This window comes from Chelmon rostratus, chromosome 22 (assembly GCF_017976325.1).
Source record: "Chelmon rostratus isolate fCheRos1 chromosome 22, fCheRos1.pri, whole genome shotgun sequence".
NCBI classification, from domain to species: domain Eukaryota; kingdom Metazoa; phylum Chordata; class Actinopteri; order Chaetodontiformes; family Chaetodontidae; genus Chelmon; species Chelmon rostratus.
This window is the reverse complement of record NC_055679.1, coordinates 16,703,822-16,721,936: the sequence shown is the minus strand read 5'-3', so window position 1 is coordinate 16,721,936 and position 18,115 is coordinate 16,703,822. Positions and strand designations below refer to the sequence as shown.

At 42.0% G+C, this 18,115-nt stretch overlaps 1 protein-coding gene across 1 annotated transcript; it reads right to left on the bottom strand.

Moving 5' to 3' along the window:
• Positions 1-7,691: 7,691 nt before the first annotated feature.
• itfg2 (integrin alpha FG-GAP repeat containing 2) lies at positions 7,692-17,104 on the bottom strand. The gene is made up of 12 exons (XM_041964331.1): positions 16,721-17,104; positions 16,134-16,229; positions 15,998-16,039; positions 15,717-15,894; positions 15,496-15,635; positions 14,974-15,122; positions 14,789-14,883; positions 14,628-14,681; positions 13,321-13,412; positions 12,842-12,959; positions 11,462-11,635; positions 7,692-7,833 (listed from the first exon to the last, which is right to left on the bottom strand). The coding sequence occupies exons 1-12, from the start codon at positions 16,814-16,816 to the stop codon at positions 7,769-7,771; spliced, it is 1,299 nt and encodes a 432-aa protein (XP_041820265.1). The 5' UTR covers positions 16,817-17,104; the 3' UTR covers positions 7,692-7,768.
• Positions 17,105-18,115: the final 1,011 nt, after the last annotated feature.

Here is an 18,115-nt window from a genome sequence, read left to right as displayed (position 1 = left end):
TCATTTCCTCAAACATGCTAACCATGTTTACCATGTAGTTGGTAGTGCATTAGCATGCTAACATTTGCTAATTAGCACAATCAACACAAAGTACTGCTGAAGCTGATGGGAATGTCGTTAGTTTTGCAAGTATTTGGTCATAAACAACAGTGCTGACAGTATGACAAATAAGAATTGTGACCAGATGATGGCGCTACATGCTATTTTGTATTTTTGAGTGCTCCGTTGCAGTTTACTTTTTAAATTTCAGCTCTACTTCACGATTAGAAGCTGTGAAAGCGAGTGTGCAGAATGACTTTGCCTTTGTAACAGACCTTTGATATAAGCTTAGCCCACTCTTCCATCCAGACCAGCCTGTTTATTTACTATCCCTGTCACAGGGAATAGCTTTCTGCCTCTTTTTGTCCTTCATCTCCATCAATAGCTCCTCATCCCTCTTTGTATCACTCCCTCCATCTGGGAAGGGTTGCTCACACACACACACACAGTGCAATCCTGCAGGCTCGATTAACTCAGTGGGATGACCCGCAAGCCTTAACCCCACAGAGGCAGGTAGGGATACTGTGAGGGGAATATTGATCAGACCCGGTCCTCTGTGGTGAGGCAGCTGTTATGCAACACCGTGCCAGTGAGTGGGAGATCCTCCAGAGGGGGTTTTAAATGAGACAATGAAAAACGTTTAAGCTTCTGTCTGGAAGGAATCACAAGAAAAATAACATCCAAATAGAAAAACGCTGATCATTTTAGGCTGTAGCAACCAGGGTCAGAGAGAGAGCGAACCACATTCATGCCATGTCAGAGTAACCATAATAACTGCACAATTTTCTAAAATTGTAGATACAGTACCATCCACCTCAGCATCCAAGCTGTAATCACGACTTTTAACTCATTTTTCCGAAAGCACTAAATCACAATTAGTGTTAAAAATGTAGCATTTTGGGGTGTTAGTACTTCCACATTAGCAAGCATGCAAACGTTTCTAACATGTAAATATTTAGCATGCTGGCAAGATAGCATTAGCATGTCTGTTAAGCATTTAGCAGCGTAACATGCTACCAAACTGACGCTAACATTTGTTTCAAAGTACGGCTGCTGGCGGGGGATTCAGAGATTAGTTTTAAAGGTATATTGTGTCACTTTCTGAAGGGTTGGACATGCTAAGTTTGTAAACTATACTACAAAGTAAGTAAAATTAGATATTAACAGTCAAAGAGCACATCAGGACGCTATTTGTGAGCTCATCTCCATCCTTAGCAACCAGACAACTCACCTCCTGTCTGTGGGAGAATTATTCTGACTTTCCTCTATGTCGTAATTGATTCTACGCTGCAGATTCAAGCAGGTACAACAAAATAAATCCCACATGCAGAAAAATGACGTGGGATTAATTAAAACATTCTATTTCTATTCAGCCCTGCACGGACTACTTTTCATACTTAATCTCAAAGTGACACTGAGAGTTAAAAAGAAGCATTAGCCAGTCACATCTGAGGCGTACAGTTCCGCTGATCAAAACACTGGCGAGGATTTTTGAGCTGCATCCATACAATCAAAACCAAACACTTGCAGACTTCTCTGTATAATAAAGTAGCCAGTCAGATTGAAATCCTCCGTGCATCTGCTGAGTTAAAACCACTGGTTATTAAAACGGCCTGTTGTGCTGTTCATCCTGCAGCTATCCTCCATCGAGCATGAGAGGATGATGAAACGCCTCTGAATTAAGCCTGACACAAGAGAAATTGGTTGCCGTTAATCAGTGGTGTCAGTTCCCTCAGCGGCTTGGAGCTGGTGATGGAACATGATTGGAACGTGATGGTGCTTGTGTCAAAGCCCCCGCCCCTTTGGAAGCTGTCTGTCAGTCAGGATCACATCCGCACCCACCTCCCACAGTGCCACCAGGCCCAAGCTTGGGCACTGGGAGAAAGCTCAAGTAGAGGGATGTAAGGGGTAAAGAGGTTGAAAAGAGAAAAATACTGTATTCATTTTTCTGGCTTTTCTCTAATGTCTGCTTTCTTGTGATATATTGGATTTTACCTCTTTGGGCCTCAATTTAAATGAGACGATCTGCAAGCATCGGACATTTCAGCAAATGTTAATTCTACGTTTAAGTGGCAAAACCCTCTAGTCACTGTGGTAATTATACCTCTTGACCGGAATAATAGTAGCAGGAGTTATTATAGAGCCACAAAGTCTGCAAAAGGAGGAGGTCGGAGCTGATGGACGAGTCAACAACATGCTGGATTTTAAGAGAAAAACGCTGTTCAAACCCACAAGGCTGCGTGGATTTCTTCTAACCGTTACTTAGTAGTTCAGATGTCAATATTTAAATATTTCCTCTGAAATGCAGTGAAGTCGAAGTATAAAGTAGCTGCAGCTCTTGAGTAAGTGCTTGTTACTTTCCACAACAAGCTGAATAATACGAGCTTCAGGTGTTCTTGTCATTTCTCTTCCTGCAGCCTTATGGGGTCTGACAATGAGTTTAAACTAAAATCCCTGATTCACCGTCTTTCAAGGCCCGCACGTAATTATCCTCATGCATTCAAGCCGTCCCTGCCATTTGTGATTCATCATCATTGTATTCAAGGCGGCTGAGACGTGTAAATGAATAGTGTCTCTGAGAGTGAATGAATCACTAACCAGTAGCCTGGTTGGACCGTGCGATCAAACACAATAGCTGTGTATATTTCTCTGAAATCATATTCAGCATATTCAGGTATATGGGACGATCAGACAAGACAATGGGTTAAAAAAAATCTTGACTGATTGATAACTAAGCTGTTGCAAAAGTGGCAGGCGTGAGAAGAGCTGCTGAACTTTAGATCCGCAGATTTATTGCCTCACTGGAGGTTTATTTATCACAAACACAATATGTGCAGCGCTCATTGTGCTCGTAAGGTTGTATAGTTTAAATCAGGCATCTCAAACCGGTTCCATAAAGGGCCGCGTGGCTGCAAGTTTTCATTCCAACCAAGGAGGAACACACCAGGCTGGAATCAATTAATCAGCTGATCTCAGTCTTCAGCTAATAACTAAGTGATCCCTTGATGTTGATTGGTTGGCCTGATGTGCTCCTCCTGGGTTGGAATGAAAACCTGCAGCTACGCGGCCCTTTATGGAACCGGTTTGAGATGCCTGGTTTAAATAAATAGTTTTGATACCTACGTTTTGGGACTATAAACATGTTTAAATCCATTTATTTCTTTAAAAAAATATAACAAACTGCTTAATGCCTACAAAATATTACTACTACATATACATATATGTACCCTATGTCCCCTCAGCTACACTAGCTTGCTGTGCAGCACAGACTTACTGTAGATTTAACAGAATCCACACACCGTTCTCATTAGTGAGAAAAGGATTGTGTGAAATCTGCAGATACTTTGTCAAGATCTTTAATATGATGCCACATTTACATTTTAATGTTATTTAGACTTTAACGCTTTAGCGTTAATTGATTAATTAGTGTTGAGAGAAATATAACCAACAACAGATTTAACAGTATATTAATTGTTCGCATCATTTATCATGGAAAAATGTTCTCAGGTTAATACCGTTTTGAAAGGGAAATATTTGGTTTTGGGATTGGAGATCGAACAAATCAAACAATCTAAAGACATCATCATGAGCTCTACTGACACTCTACTATCAATTAATCTGTCAGTGTCAGAAAACTGAAAAATACCACAGACATGTTTAAATAGATATGTATGACAAACCGCTCAAAAGCAAATCTAATTAGCTTACAGTGACGTAAAACAGAGAAAAGCAGGAAATCATAAAAATTAGAGGCTGAAATCAGAGTTTGGCTTTTTTACTTAAACAAATGATTTAATAATGAATCTATTATCAAAATAGTTTTCTCCGGATCACATAATCACTCGATTGTTTCAGCTGTAGCTGCAGCCTGAAAATACTCAGTGATGAGTGCTACGTGAACGAAGATAAAGTTTGCTGTTACAGGAGAACAACCCAAATGTGACACTGCAGGTTGTGCTTAAGGAAGGCGTGAGCTGTCAGTACGACTTCAGTTCAGCGGGAGATTTTCTTCACTTTGAGCAGCTACTTTTCTTTCTAGACTTTGGAAAAGAAGTTTACAAAGCCCCTTTAAAGTTGGATTATCCCTTCTCTATTCAGTTCATTATAGGTTTTTCATAGAGCCTAAACTTAACGTCATGAATTTGCTTTTTATTCATACAGAAATCATGTTGCCACAGTGGGCGGTGTGTCCGATGAGGCCCTGCTTAGACAGGAAACGTTAGGCTGCTTAATATTGTCTTTGAATCTGATACCAAGGCTGCTGCATCTCTTCTGAGAACACGTGGAGAGCAGCCTGAAGGGAGTGTGGCTGCATGCTGTCAGGTTCTATAGACGGGGGCCTCGTGACGGGTTCATTACTCACTGAAATGTCTCATGGCAGTGGTCTTTTATAGACATTAAAGTCTTGGTACATGCTCTCTGTTGGCTTGCGGCCTCCATACACAAACTCATACCCAAATGTAAATGACATTGATCTCTGACAATAACTTCAGCCACACTGGCGGCCCGGCCACAGGGATGGCAAAGCCAGTCATGTTCAGACGGACCGTCGTGAGAATGTGTTCACACGTTCACGATCCTCAGATGATGAATCCTACAGGCTTTGTAGATCCTTCTGACTTTTCTTGCAGTGCCACTATTAGGTTGACATTTGTGGGTTAGAGTGAAATGTCTTGACAGCTTTTGGATGGTTGGACATTAAATTTGACATTCATACTTATCATCTAGCGCCATCATCAGGTACATTTTGGATCATAACCAAATAGCTGCAAAACTGACATTCTGATAAGTCTGAGCTGTACTTTGTGTTTTGTGCTAACTGGCAAATGTTATCATGCTAGCACGCTAAACTAGGATGATGAACATATACCTTTTCCATTTAGCTCAAAGCACCACTGTGTCAAAGCCACTAGCATGGCTGCAGTCTTTCCAACAGCAAACAGGAAATGAAACACATAGAGCAGATTACGAGGAAAAATGTGGATCTTGCAAAATAAAAATAGAAATTAAATGAAAAAATAAGTACAATGAAAAACAACACAACAATTTTAAATAAAATAAATACATCAAAACAGGATGATTCAACCTCTGTTCTACAAGAAACAAGTGAAATCTATTCCTGCTGGTGACAAAGCGTTGAAACTTTACATGCAGGCAGCCTCTCACAGTTATCTCATATCTGCAGTTTCAAAAAGCAATAACAGTTATTTCGGAAATCTATACTTTAACATTTACTCCATAAGTCATTGAAATGGTAACCAAGAGTAGAAGCTGCAGTAAAAGAGGCTGTGTGCCATTTTTCTACTTGAAATACGCTCTGGTGCTGTGACAACCTTTTAACTTCAGTGAATACAAAAATGCTTCATGGATCCACGCTGTATAACAACCAGCTCTCTGGAGGCAATTTCCCCTGAAGGCCAACTGCCAGATGGCAATAACGCTGCTAAAAAAGGGCAATTTGACTTTTGGTTATACTCAATACATGAAATGATGTGGCTAAAATAGCTGCAGACAAATCCATACACACACGAGGTCAGGGAGATCACGACAGGGCCGTTAGCCCCATGTGGTCATGTCCCGGGGTCGGCGTCTCAGACTTGTTTTATGTCCAGCCTGCCTGCTCGGGGAAACTATCGGGGCAAAAGTCACAGTCACACAGGATTCATGACTGGAAACGCCGAACACGCTGCATACTGAACGGCCCGATGTGATCTCTGGGAAATCAGAGCGGAATCAGGAGACGTATGGTTGATTTAAACAGAACAAACTAACAGAGCCAAATCCCTGCGTAACGGACAGGATCCATAAGAACAACAACACGACGCATCGGCCTCCTCCTGCCTGACCATTAATGGTCACAAACACAGTCTGAGCTCACCGAACAGGAATGTTCACCACTTATAAGGACAAACTGCAGCTGAACAGTGCATGTGTTGATTTTGCGATAACACCAGTAAGTAACAAGGTTAACATCTCACGAGTCATCCGCCAATGCAAATGAGTGTTTCACACAAACACACTCGAACGTTTGTGAGGAGAACATATTGCTGTCGCACATTATATAATATTATAACCTACAAAACACACGGGACACTTGCTCTTCATCATGAAGTAGTGATGAGGTGAAGTGGAGCAATGAAACCAATCAGAAATGAGGATCAACAGAAGGAATTTTTAGTTGTGGAGGTTGATGTTTCCTGTCTAAGACACAGCATCCACCCTTCCTTCTAGCTGGAACAGCCTGCTGATATGTAGCTGCACCCTGAGCTCTGAACAGCACTCTGCTCTATTATACCGGTTTCACCTGTAAAATATCCTAAAGCTCAAGTTAACATCTTCAAATGTCTAGTTTTGCCTAACAAACAGTCAAAACCCCCAAATATTCAGCTTACAATACAAAACAGAGAAAATCAGCTAATGATTAGTATGTTTATGAGAAAGTCACTAATCAATCCAGCTCTAGCTAGATTAAACTGAATTACTGGATTTTTTTAAACATTTTTAAGATAATATTCCTTTCATACAACACATATTGGTCCTGGAACTGTCTAGCTTGACAACCATTTAACCAACACTTATATAACTAATTGGTCTTATTTGTTTGTTTCATTACTAGTTTGCACCCACTCTCAACTGCAGCACATCGATATAATTCAGAGATTTTAACTAATGTTATAAAATGCTCCAACATGTGGTAGAAGGACTGAAACCAGAAGAAGGGAGGCGGTTATAGCAGTTGCAGAGCTCAACAATCATGTATGAGTGTAATGTTCATGAGTGCATAAGCAGTACTGTTAGCCACTTAAATACAGATATCTGTTACTTAACGATTAAATTGTGATTAGCATGGCTTTACCTTTAAGTGTGACAAAAACAAGCCAAGGCAAACAAAGCATGACCAAACACCTTGATGAGTGAAGCTCTGCGAGCAGGGACGTGATCCCATAGGGGACGCCGCCGCCCCCCCCCCAGCAGGCCTCTAAAGGGCAGGAACGCAGGAGAGACGAGAGGCTGTGGCCTATCAAGACACCTGAGCCTGCGTTTAGCCTGAGGTGCACAAACACACACACACAACTCATTGATAATGCATGAGAAAGAGAGAGGCAGTGTACATAGGTGGTTATAGGATCCTCCCACTGGGAACAGTGGGTGATTCCCTCAACGCTTCCAATCGTCACGCCCTGCAGGCGCCGAGCTGCTCGGCCGACAAACAACACCGCCGCCTTGCTGCTACGTACAGCTCATTATGTAACGCGTGTTATTATGTAATATCTGCAGCTCTTTATGTCTTTGAGATGATACAGTGGATAAAAGAGAGCAAAGTGGACGAAAAGAAAACTGTGTTTAATCAGAGAGCCCTTTTCATCGGCTTGTCGGCGCTGACTGACAGCGACATAATGCCACCCGCTGATCCCCCTCACTCACAAATTCACACACTCACCGGTGAAAACAGCAGGTTAAACAGTATAGCATTTCCCCCGCGTTGTGCCTCACGCTTTCATCCTCTCGCAGCCTTGTGAAAAACAACCTGAGCAGACAGAATACCGGTGACAGAGGCAGTGTACGTCAGTGTACGGGTGAGCTGATCAGAAACCTGAACCTGACAGTCTATCTGCGGGGCACACAAACAACCAGACCAGCAGCACATGAGACAGACATTCAGTGTTTATTAACAGAGTATTTACAGTCAGGGGGGGGGGGGGGGGCAGAGATGCTGTGTTGATGTGTGTCACTGTGAATCCTTGTAGAGGACATTTGCCACCACTGCTCTCACTGCTGCTGGGTCCTCAGTATCTGTGGAGAGAAAACACAAAGGTGGCGATGAACAGTGATAGGACACACTCAGCGTGTGACCACATGAACATTATGAGGACTTTTACAGTTAAAACTTCTTCCTGTCTGTCTACTATGCCGGTTCAGACCGAAATATCTCAACAACTATTGGATGGATTGTGAGATAATTTTGTGATTTTTTCCTCAAGACGGAGTCTTGATCCCCTGATCTTTTCGGTCGAAGGTGTGTTTTGTCCAGTACTTTAATTTAGGACCAAATACCTGCATGAATAATGAGATTCCCATCAGCCTTTGTGCTAATTTAGTGCTAACGTTAGCATGCTAACAGGCTAAACTGAGATGATCATAATACCTGGTTAGCAGCAGCATGGTAGCATTCTCATTTTGAGAATGTTAGCACACACACACACGCACACACACGCACGCACGCACACACACACACGGTCCAGTGTGTAGGATTTAGGAGGATCTACTGGCAGAAATGGAATATAATATTCAGAATTTCTGATCATCGTACATTCGTTGCCATTTTGTACCACCATATCACTACAGTAGCTCAGAATGGACAAACCAAACAGACCATTTTGCATTTTCACGTTTGTAGCGGCCAACATAGATGAGGGTGAGGCGGAGGGTATTCAGCTGGTCTCAATCATCAACCTCATCACTAGATGCCACTGAATGCTACACACCGGACCTTTAACATAAAGAAAATTTAAGATGTAAGTGTGTCAGTGCTCTCCTTATACTAACATGTGAACTCAGTGCACTTCTGTTCCTAGCTGGTAGCTGTATTATGCTGATTTTGGTAGAACACACATGTGCAGGCAGAGCCGTGTTGTTAATACGCAGGCAGCAGGAGAACAGAGGAAGCTGCCTCCATCAGCAGTTTTACAGCTTGTAAGAGTTGTAATGAAGCTCACACCTGCTGGAGCTGCTTCACATCAATATTCCTCCAACCTCACCTTCATGTTTTATCCTTTTCATCTGATTTTTGTTAAGCTCTTATCAATGTTTAGGTTCCATTTGACTTTGGAGAGCAGCAAACAAGATGAACATTATGGCCTGTTGTATCACTGGAAATGTTTACTGTGAAGCAGCTGCAGCTGATAATACTTACTGATAGTATTTTTATTTAATATATCTTTTAATGCAGTCTTTTCCATTGTGATTTTATGTTTACGAAAGTAATTAATGCAAACGTTTCTGTCTCCACTGCTAATTTCTGCTTTGACATCTTGCATAACAAAATATTGCTTACCTTGCGCCGCTCAACACTACAGCTTCTCCTGCGGCTCGCTACGCTCTCGGGTGGAAAACTAGCTGACGGCCAAACTCCTCAATGACAAACTAAAACCGCCGGCCACGTAGGAGGAACTGTCAATATTTAGAAAGCTTCCCACGTTGTGATGGAGAGCTGACAGACTCCTCATCCTCACCCTTTGAGTAAAGGGCAGTTATTAAGGTAAATGAACAGCAGGGAAGAGCCTGTGAGCTGCTGCTGACATTTATAGGAGGTCGGGGCGAGGCAGCTTTCATTTTAAGTGTTCGGAGTATTCAACGGTTACATATATGCAGTTTGTTTGCAAATAAAAGCTATTTTTGATGCTGCTTTGTTTGCCTAAATGGCAGACAGAGATTTGACATGTGCGTTCTCAGGAGGACAAAAATAGTGAACATACAAAGCCAACCGTCCCCTCCTCCACACTCTACATATCAGACACACTTTCACACTTTCATTTTCCCACAGTCGCCTCTCTTTTTTCCACTGCAATCCCTCTCTCCTCCTCTCTCTTTCCGTGTCCCTAGGCTGCTACATCAGACATTTTCCACACTGGGTTAGGTAACAAGCCTGCAAAATCACAGTCAAAAGAAACACAACAGGCCCAGAGGTTGAATTATTAACACAGGCAGCAGGAAGCTACACTAACACCACCACCAGGCTTCAGAAAGAAAATCAGCAGGAATCTGCATTTTCATTTGCAATCAGAATGCTCCAGCGAGTCCTGATAATTATGTGTTTGTGTGTCATCATCGTTCTTCCTCGCTGAGTAAGTTTCCACTCACTTCACAGCGTTTTCCTGACATGAAGCGGTTGACTGGCTGGTCATGCGTGCAGACCAAAAAGCACGGTCAAACTCATAATTTAATCAGATTCATCCTCTCCTGCAAAAACACTTTACATGTGAACATGCAGTGAGGCTGAAAACGCACGAGGACAGACGCTGAGATTAACGTTCTAACGAAGGAAAGGAAGCCATTGTGTGCATTTCTAATGATTAACCGAGTTACTGACTTAGTAAAATGTTGCGTTTGTCAGGAGGATTGTCAGGAGACGGCAGAGACAAAATCTTCCACAGAGAGAGGAGGATAAGAAGGATGAAGAGAAAGAAAAAGAGTCAGAGAGCAGTATCCTCAGCTTCTGTGGTCTGTGTGCTTGAGGATTACAGCCTCCCTAAAAATACTTCAGTCTTCTCAGCCCAGTTAGCTGACAGGGTATATATTTGTGTACAGAAATGAAAACAAGGGATCTGAAGCTTCCTGGAAGAGTTTCCTCCCTGACCTCCTCCTGTACATGTGGTTAGATGTGTATGTAGTTCATTTGAAATCCTCATGCAACAACAGTTTGGTCTTTTGATCCTGAACCTCTTTTACTTTTTTCAGTGAGAGTTCCAAGTCTGATTCACCGAACTGAGATCATTAGTATAACTGATGCCCCTTATGCCGCTAGAGTTGTGGAACGCTCCAAAAACACCTGTTTGGAACATTCCACAGGTAAGAAGGTTGATTGGTAACAGGTGATAGTATCATGATTGGGTATAAAAGGAGCATCCTGTGGTTCACATGTGAGGATGCAGCGAGGTTCAACACTTTGTGAACACATGATTGTAAAGGAGATTAATACAAGGACTCAGGAACACTTCAGAGAACTGTTGTCTCAATCTTTTTTGGAATCGGGGTTAGCTTATCTTAGCATTTGCAAATGCTAAGATTAGCCTGCTAGCATGCGCACAATGACAATACTTACATACTAATGTTCAGCTTACTGATGTTCACCATCATAGTTTAGTATTTGGTCATAAATCAAAGTATTGGACAAATTTAAATTTTGACCTGATGATGGCGCAACAGAAAAAGTCTTTTCTAAGAGTTATGCCTTGCAGAGGCTGTAAATAAGTTACCACATTAAAATATGCTCAGAAAATCTCAAAAGAAAAAAAATCAACTACTTCAGTTGCAGATGAAGTCATTCTGATTCTTCGGCAGACCATCTGTACACAACTCGTGCAACAGGACAGAAAGTAACCTGTTCTCTTAAATCACTCATCCGTGCCCCTTCAGAAAGAATCTGCTTGTACAAGTTAAGGCCCTTTAAATGTGCCAGCAAACAGGATCTTGTTAGCAGTGAAAACCTGTCATGTGGGGATCATTTTCTCCTCCCTCCTCATCAGTATTCAGGTCAGGAGTCTGGGTTTTACAACAGACAAGTTGAATACAGTCACAGTTGGTCTCTCGTCCAATTACAACAACAAACAGAGGAGATGCAGGTTTGAATTCGATGAGCGACGCTCTAATCTGAGCTGAGCCAGCATCTTAATTACTTGCTCTGAGTTACTGGTGTACTTACCGACTCCCAGCACCTTCAGGTGGCTCTTGAACTCAGGTTTCTCCTCCAGGACCCGCAACAGGTTCGTGGACTCCATGCGCTCCAGCTCCACCTTCCAGTAGATGTAGATTTTGTGACTGAAGCTCACATAAACCAGACAGGGGCTGTTCTTGCCTTCCTTACATGTATACTGACCTGCAACCACACAAAACACAACATATATCACAGGCCGTTTTCACTCAGTATGCTGTGGTGTAGCGTGTTATATGAATCCCAATGAAGACATCAGCAAACCTCTGCTGCCTGGCTGCTAATATGAGTCTCTGTATCAGAGCCAAACCAGACCCATCTGCCTTAATGACCACACAGAGCAGGCAGAGGGTAGAGTGGACACACACACACACACACACACATACACACACACACACACACACACACACACACACACACACACACACACACACTCTGTGGGTGCAAAGAAACGATCCCCAGTGGAATCAGGCAGATCAAACAAAGTCTCTTGTCTCTCTCTCTAATCCATTTACTACTGCACATGTCATGTTAGCTCCCTCAAACACACTGAGGCTTGTTCAAACACTGCAGAGGTTTGAAAGGACAGCCAGACGAGGATGAGGCAGAGTGAACCCGAAGCTCAACGTTGACACCTACTGGTGTCATGAGATGTTGGCAATTCTAGCCATGTTGTTGCTCACACCAGCAAAAGCACAGGTTCCCATCTGCTGGACCGTGGAGAATTACTGGGCCTCAGGAGCATTTGCTGCTGGGCCATGATGAAGCAACAAGATTGACAAAAACAGCTGAATAACAGTGATATGACTTTAGAGGCTATTTTGCAGTAATCTCCTTAAACTTGGTGAAATCTCTGCTGCAGTTTTCCTCGCTCTCGACCATTTTTTTTCACCTCAGGAAACAAGTTACGAGTAAAATGTTGACAAATCATCAGCTTTTAAGATGATATGTTGAGCTTAATTACACACACAGCAGTTATGGATCAATGTGCTAATGAGTGACCTTCAGAAGTACTGGTAGGTGTATTTTTTAACTTTGACCCAGGCTAGCTGTTTCCCCCTTTTTCCAGTCTTTCTGCAAAGTTAAGCTAAGTTAAGATAAGATAATGGCTGTAGCTTCATATTTGACTGACAGATGTGAGAGTGAGAGTCTTGTCATTTAACTCTGGAGCTCAGCAGGTTGTGTGTGGTGGGATTTTAGAGCTTTTTGCTGAAAACAGCTGCTTGTTGCAGCTGAAAATGATGCTATAAGAATCAAAACCAAAAAGCTCAAAGATGTTAAAACATTTGAACCTTTGTATTGTCACTGTCACTGGAAATATGACCCACAGAGAGGAAAATGTCATTTGGGGTCACGCATGAGGTCCCTCACCCGCACAGAAGGCGTTGACGTTCTCATCGAACTGGAAACGCACTACTGTCCGATTGTGGTCGATGATGTAGGTTTGACCGTCCCAGGCGCACGCGACCACTTCCTCTCTGCCGTCTCCCTGGAAGCAAACACACATCCTCGCCATGACACTCAAAATAAACGGACATGACACTGAAATTACTTGGTGCTTAATCGATCACTATTTTTATTCCAAAAAACAGATGAGCAAGTCTGATCTTGTTCTGCAAACACTGCACTGCATATTACATCACTGCTGTATTTGTCCTGCATTTAGTTTATTTTACTTTACAAAAATGCCTCATGTTTATTTTGTGCCATTACTTTTTGGTAGATGCTCATACTTGAAAGGTGCTGGATTATTTTGGCTTTTACAATATTACAAAACAAGGCATTCAAAGTTTAATCAAATCTGACAACCTCCATTCATTTAAACCCTCCACAAAGAGACACAAACTCACAGTAACGTCGAGCTTCTGCAGCGCAAAGAGTTGATGATCCACCTGGACGGACCACAGCAGCTGCTCTGAGCTGTCCATCAACTTCAGGGTACCTGTGGCATTTGAAGGCAAAAGTGCAGCTCTATGTGTTCTGATATGTTACTGCTATTAGAAATAACGAATAAATAAACAAATCACAAGCAATACTAAAGAAGCAGTTTTCAGGCAGTACTGGTTCTGAGAAGTTTGCTTTTGACGGCTCCTCTGACACGTTTGTCTTCATGACTGTGCTATGTGTGTTACTGGAGGATACCACTAGAGGGCACAGCAGATAACTCAGACCATAGAGAACCTTTGGATTTGCATGATGTAAACAATAAACATGATAAACGTGGCAACACTCGGAGAGGCTACTATTTTGTTAAATCCCTAAGGAAAAAGTGACAGCACAGCATCATAGACAGTGCGTAAAGGCCCTGAATCAAACCCGTTGTGACAATGGCGAGTATGTTTCTCTTCTTCTGCCAACACGAGAAACAGATGATGATGAACATCGCCAGTATTTTCGAATGTCTGCCACAGCAAGTAGCCATCATCCTCTGCTTTCTAGCAATAGGAAGTCGTAACCATCCCCACATTTCGCCCCCACCCTGCCCCAAATAGTCATGTGAGTACTGCATCCTGCGTAAGCATAGCATTAACTTCTGAGGATGTGCACAACCACCTTAAAAATGGATGCAGGATACACCAGGCAGCCATCGTGTGCAAGCAAAAGCATATTTAAAAAGCAGTATAAAGCTTTTTAGTGTAGTTAAAAGCAAGTATATCTGCAGCCTTAATGGTTCTTGGATATAATTCAATAACCTCTAACAGTATTGTAATTTCTTTTCTCTATGTTGGCACATTGGGGTGTCAACAGGAGGGAGATTGTGAGTGTAAAACGTTGGCAGCCGGAAGCCTTCAGTGATGATAATCCCACTAGATCCTCTCTTCTTTAAATATTGATGAACTCTCCAGCTGCTCTGAGAGCTGTTTGCCAGCTATCTGCTGCTGCCAGGAGGACTGTCTACACTGGCTAACAGCCACTGACGTATGGCTCACAAGACATATGGCTCTTTTTACCTTGCTGTGCAAATACCTCGTGTTGGCTGCTTAGATGGCATTTAGTTGTGGTCCTGTTTGTGTTAACACTGGCTTTACAGGCTGACAAGTAACTCACACTTATGTTACCATGGTTACACAATGATGCTGTATCAATACAGGCTATGCATCACTAAGGATCGGGACATTTAAAATGAATTCAAATGTGTTTAAAATTCATGACTCACCATCTAAAGTACAGAGAGCGAACAGGCCACATTTAGAGGATTCCTCTTTTGAACCTGTTGAAAACCACAGGATATAACTTGTGACTTACTTTTATGATGTGTTGTGTGTACAAAGGAAAACACAAGGGAATAAGTGGCACATGCTTTACTCTGTTTGGTACCTTTGCTTATGCTGCCAATGAGATGAGTGGAAACATTCTTGTTATGTATCCGCCCGGTGGTCAGATGGAGAACTACATCTCTGGAAGGTCCTTCACTGTGAGCAAAAACCAAAGCACATTCCACATAACCACTCACGGTTTCTTATCTCTACAGGTCTTTATCTTTTGTTTGTAACAGGGTCTACCTCCCAGGGGTGGCAGGGGCCTCCTCTCCAGAGCCACTGGAGTCCTGTTGTGTCCAGGAACACAGCAGGATAGCGTAGCCGCAGCCTGGCTGAGACACCATCAGCTCGGGTAAACCCTCTGGACCCGGGTTCACTGACAAACTATCCACCTGCACCACAGACATTATCATTAAACTCTGAGGTTTACATTAATGAGACAATCAGCTTTGATCCCAGCGTAGAGGAGGATTTTATCTCTTCTTTCACATGAAAAGACAATTAATGATGGCAACTGTGCAGGACAGCTTTACAATATAGATTAAATCATTTTTAAGATATTAATGGAATAGAATAAGAGTCCGGCTGTTATGCTTTACATGAGACCAAACTCTTGTGTAAAACAAAATATTTTATACTATATAATAGCTTAAAGATGTAGAATCCAAGGTTGTCAGTTTTAAAACTGCCACAACCTGATTTCTTTTGTGAAGGACTTCCTGCTTATATAATACAAGTGCCAACAGTTGCTGAAGTCGGGTGTACCTGCCCCTCCAGAAGCCATTTCTTCAGCAGGACCAGCTGTCCGGATCCCAGGTCTGAATTGTCGGACGGCTCCTCCCAACGGAAAGCTCGCACCACTCGGTCTGTGTAGCCCACCACCAGCTCACTGCGGCCATCGCCATCTACAGTAGAGGCACAAGCTGTCAAATTCAAAAGCACAAGTATGTATGTAAGATATATCCGAAAGCAGAGCCAGGATTTACCGATATCACTAATGAGGAGGACTTTGGTGTTGGCAGGAATATGCTGGGTGAAGAGGGGCTTCTGGTCATCAAAGGACATGAATTCATGCTGACTGGATGAATCTGCTTTATTCGCAGTGGCAGCTGTCAGGTCGAAGAGGTGAAACCAGCCCTCTGCACCGACAGCTACCACGAAGTTCTGTCAAACAGGAAAAAACACAAGACACACACGATGTTGGAAACGTCACCACCAAAATATTAATGATACACTGCCGCCCATGATTCATCATTTTACTTCTTACCTTTCCTTTGTTGCAGACGTCGCCAACCGCAACACACGTCAGCTGACAAAGCAAGACACAGTGAATGAGTGAGACAGAAACACATTCACTCTAGAAGTTAAATTCACTCCCTCAGGTTTCTGGTTTCTGGACTGACCATGCCCACACAGGTTCTTGTGATCCAGGGTTTGGAGTCATCATTCTTGTACACAAGCAGCTTTCCACTGGTGTCCCCCACGACCAGCTCGTTCAACTACAGCAGATGGAGACAGATGGACATTGACTTTGCTATAATATGCAACAACTGTTTTTGGTTTTGCAACCCCCACTATCTCACCAGTGAGAAAAATAAGTCATTTTAATAGTGATTTAAAGTCCTGATGCTAAAAACAAAAGGAGAGTATTAAGAATAGACTCCATGCACACTAAAAATTAACCTTAACCAGACTGAGTTTCTGCAGAGAAAAGTCCACCTTGAATGTAGAATGCATTCAAAAGTCTGGCAGTGTTGAGATATCACAGCAGAGGTACATGCATGTTTTGAAGCATATTAAACACTTTCAAGTCTGTACTCATTCTACATCTTTTTCCAGGTTCGTTGGTTTACGTTGCTCGACGCTCACAAGTGAATAAATTCAGAAGAAATCTTAATAAAGTTCTGCGTCTAACGTTCTGCAATATAATTCATGAGCTGTGAACAGATAAACTGAAATTAAAAGGGTGATTTAGCTTAATTAACGTTACCGAGTCGTTGTCTGCGTCTCCCAGACAGATAGCGTGAGGAAACAAAGTTCCTGTAAAATCCAAACTGACACGTTGAACGTAGTTTAAGGACCGCATAGCGACTAACGTTAGCTGTATTTCATAACCGCTAACTAGCACTAAACACTTGCTCCAGCTACTTTTACCATAAGCTAAGATAGTTTGCTAAGCTAATGTTAGCTCTCAAAGGCTAAGGGGCTCAAATGAACGTTAGGCTCTTCTAAACAGCTTGACATATGATGACATCCTGGTTACCTAACTGCCTTGTAAAATATATCTGTGCAGAATTACTTTAAAGCGTAAACAGTTGTATATTTATGGCTAAATAGCTGTATAATTGCTAACGCATTTAACGCACGCGCTCCTTCCTAGTAAACAAAAGCACGTGACGGTAGAAACTACGGAAGCTCAGTAAAGACAGAACTATCTATTCTGCAAATTAAAGAACGGTTCTTCCAGCGTTATTGGTGTTCAGATGTGTTATTACATATTTTTCTGTGAAAGAGTATGGCTTATATATTTATATTAAAACCTACGTAACAACTGGAATTTAATAAAGTTGGATTGGCACTGTCGCTTTGTCTTAATGGGACCGAAATAGTGACATCTAGCGGTGATTTACTGCACGCACACGCATTCAAACAAAATCTTGTCTCTCACATTATCATCTTACCAAAACTTCAAGTTCACAAAAACACATTTTAGATTAGAAATACAGCAGTACATAAAAACATTCAGTACTCAAACCCCAAAGCTTTAACTCTTCATATATGTGAACTGTACACATGATAGTTTATATGGCTAAATCTTTAAGTTTACTTGTTTTCTTTTTGTTGTTTTATTTTGTGTTTGTGGGTGTGTTCTATTTCTATTATGGTTTGGTATTGCAGTTTTGTAAAATGGGAAAAAGTTCTATTAAACTCTTAGTGTTAATAGCTGCTGTTGTCCTGTAGAGGGCGGTGTTCAATTACCAACTTTTCATGTCGGGCAGAAAACAACACAATCAAGAGGGAGGAGGCGTTTACACTCACATCACAGAGGAGGCATTACAGAAATACTTATTTTAAAAATGAGCTCATCGTAACAGGGTGGACTGTAGGCATTGTTTTGATTTATATATCCCCCTCAATTTATTTCTCCTTACTTTCTTAGATTTTCTTGTCTTGCATTTACAGCATGTCAGTCAGTTGAAGGCAACAAACATATATTGCTCCCTTGTGTGTGAATGGTGTGAAACACTATCGCAAAGTTGGTCACAAAAAGCTCATTGAATCATTTTAGAGAAAATTTTATCAACAAAATGTCCAACAGATTCATTAAACCCAGCAAAAGTTTACAACTTTTAACCTTTGCTGCAGTTTGAAAGTAAGTTTTTGC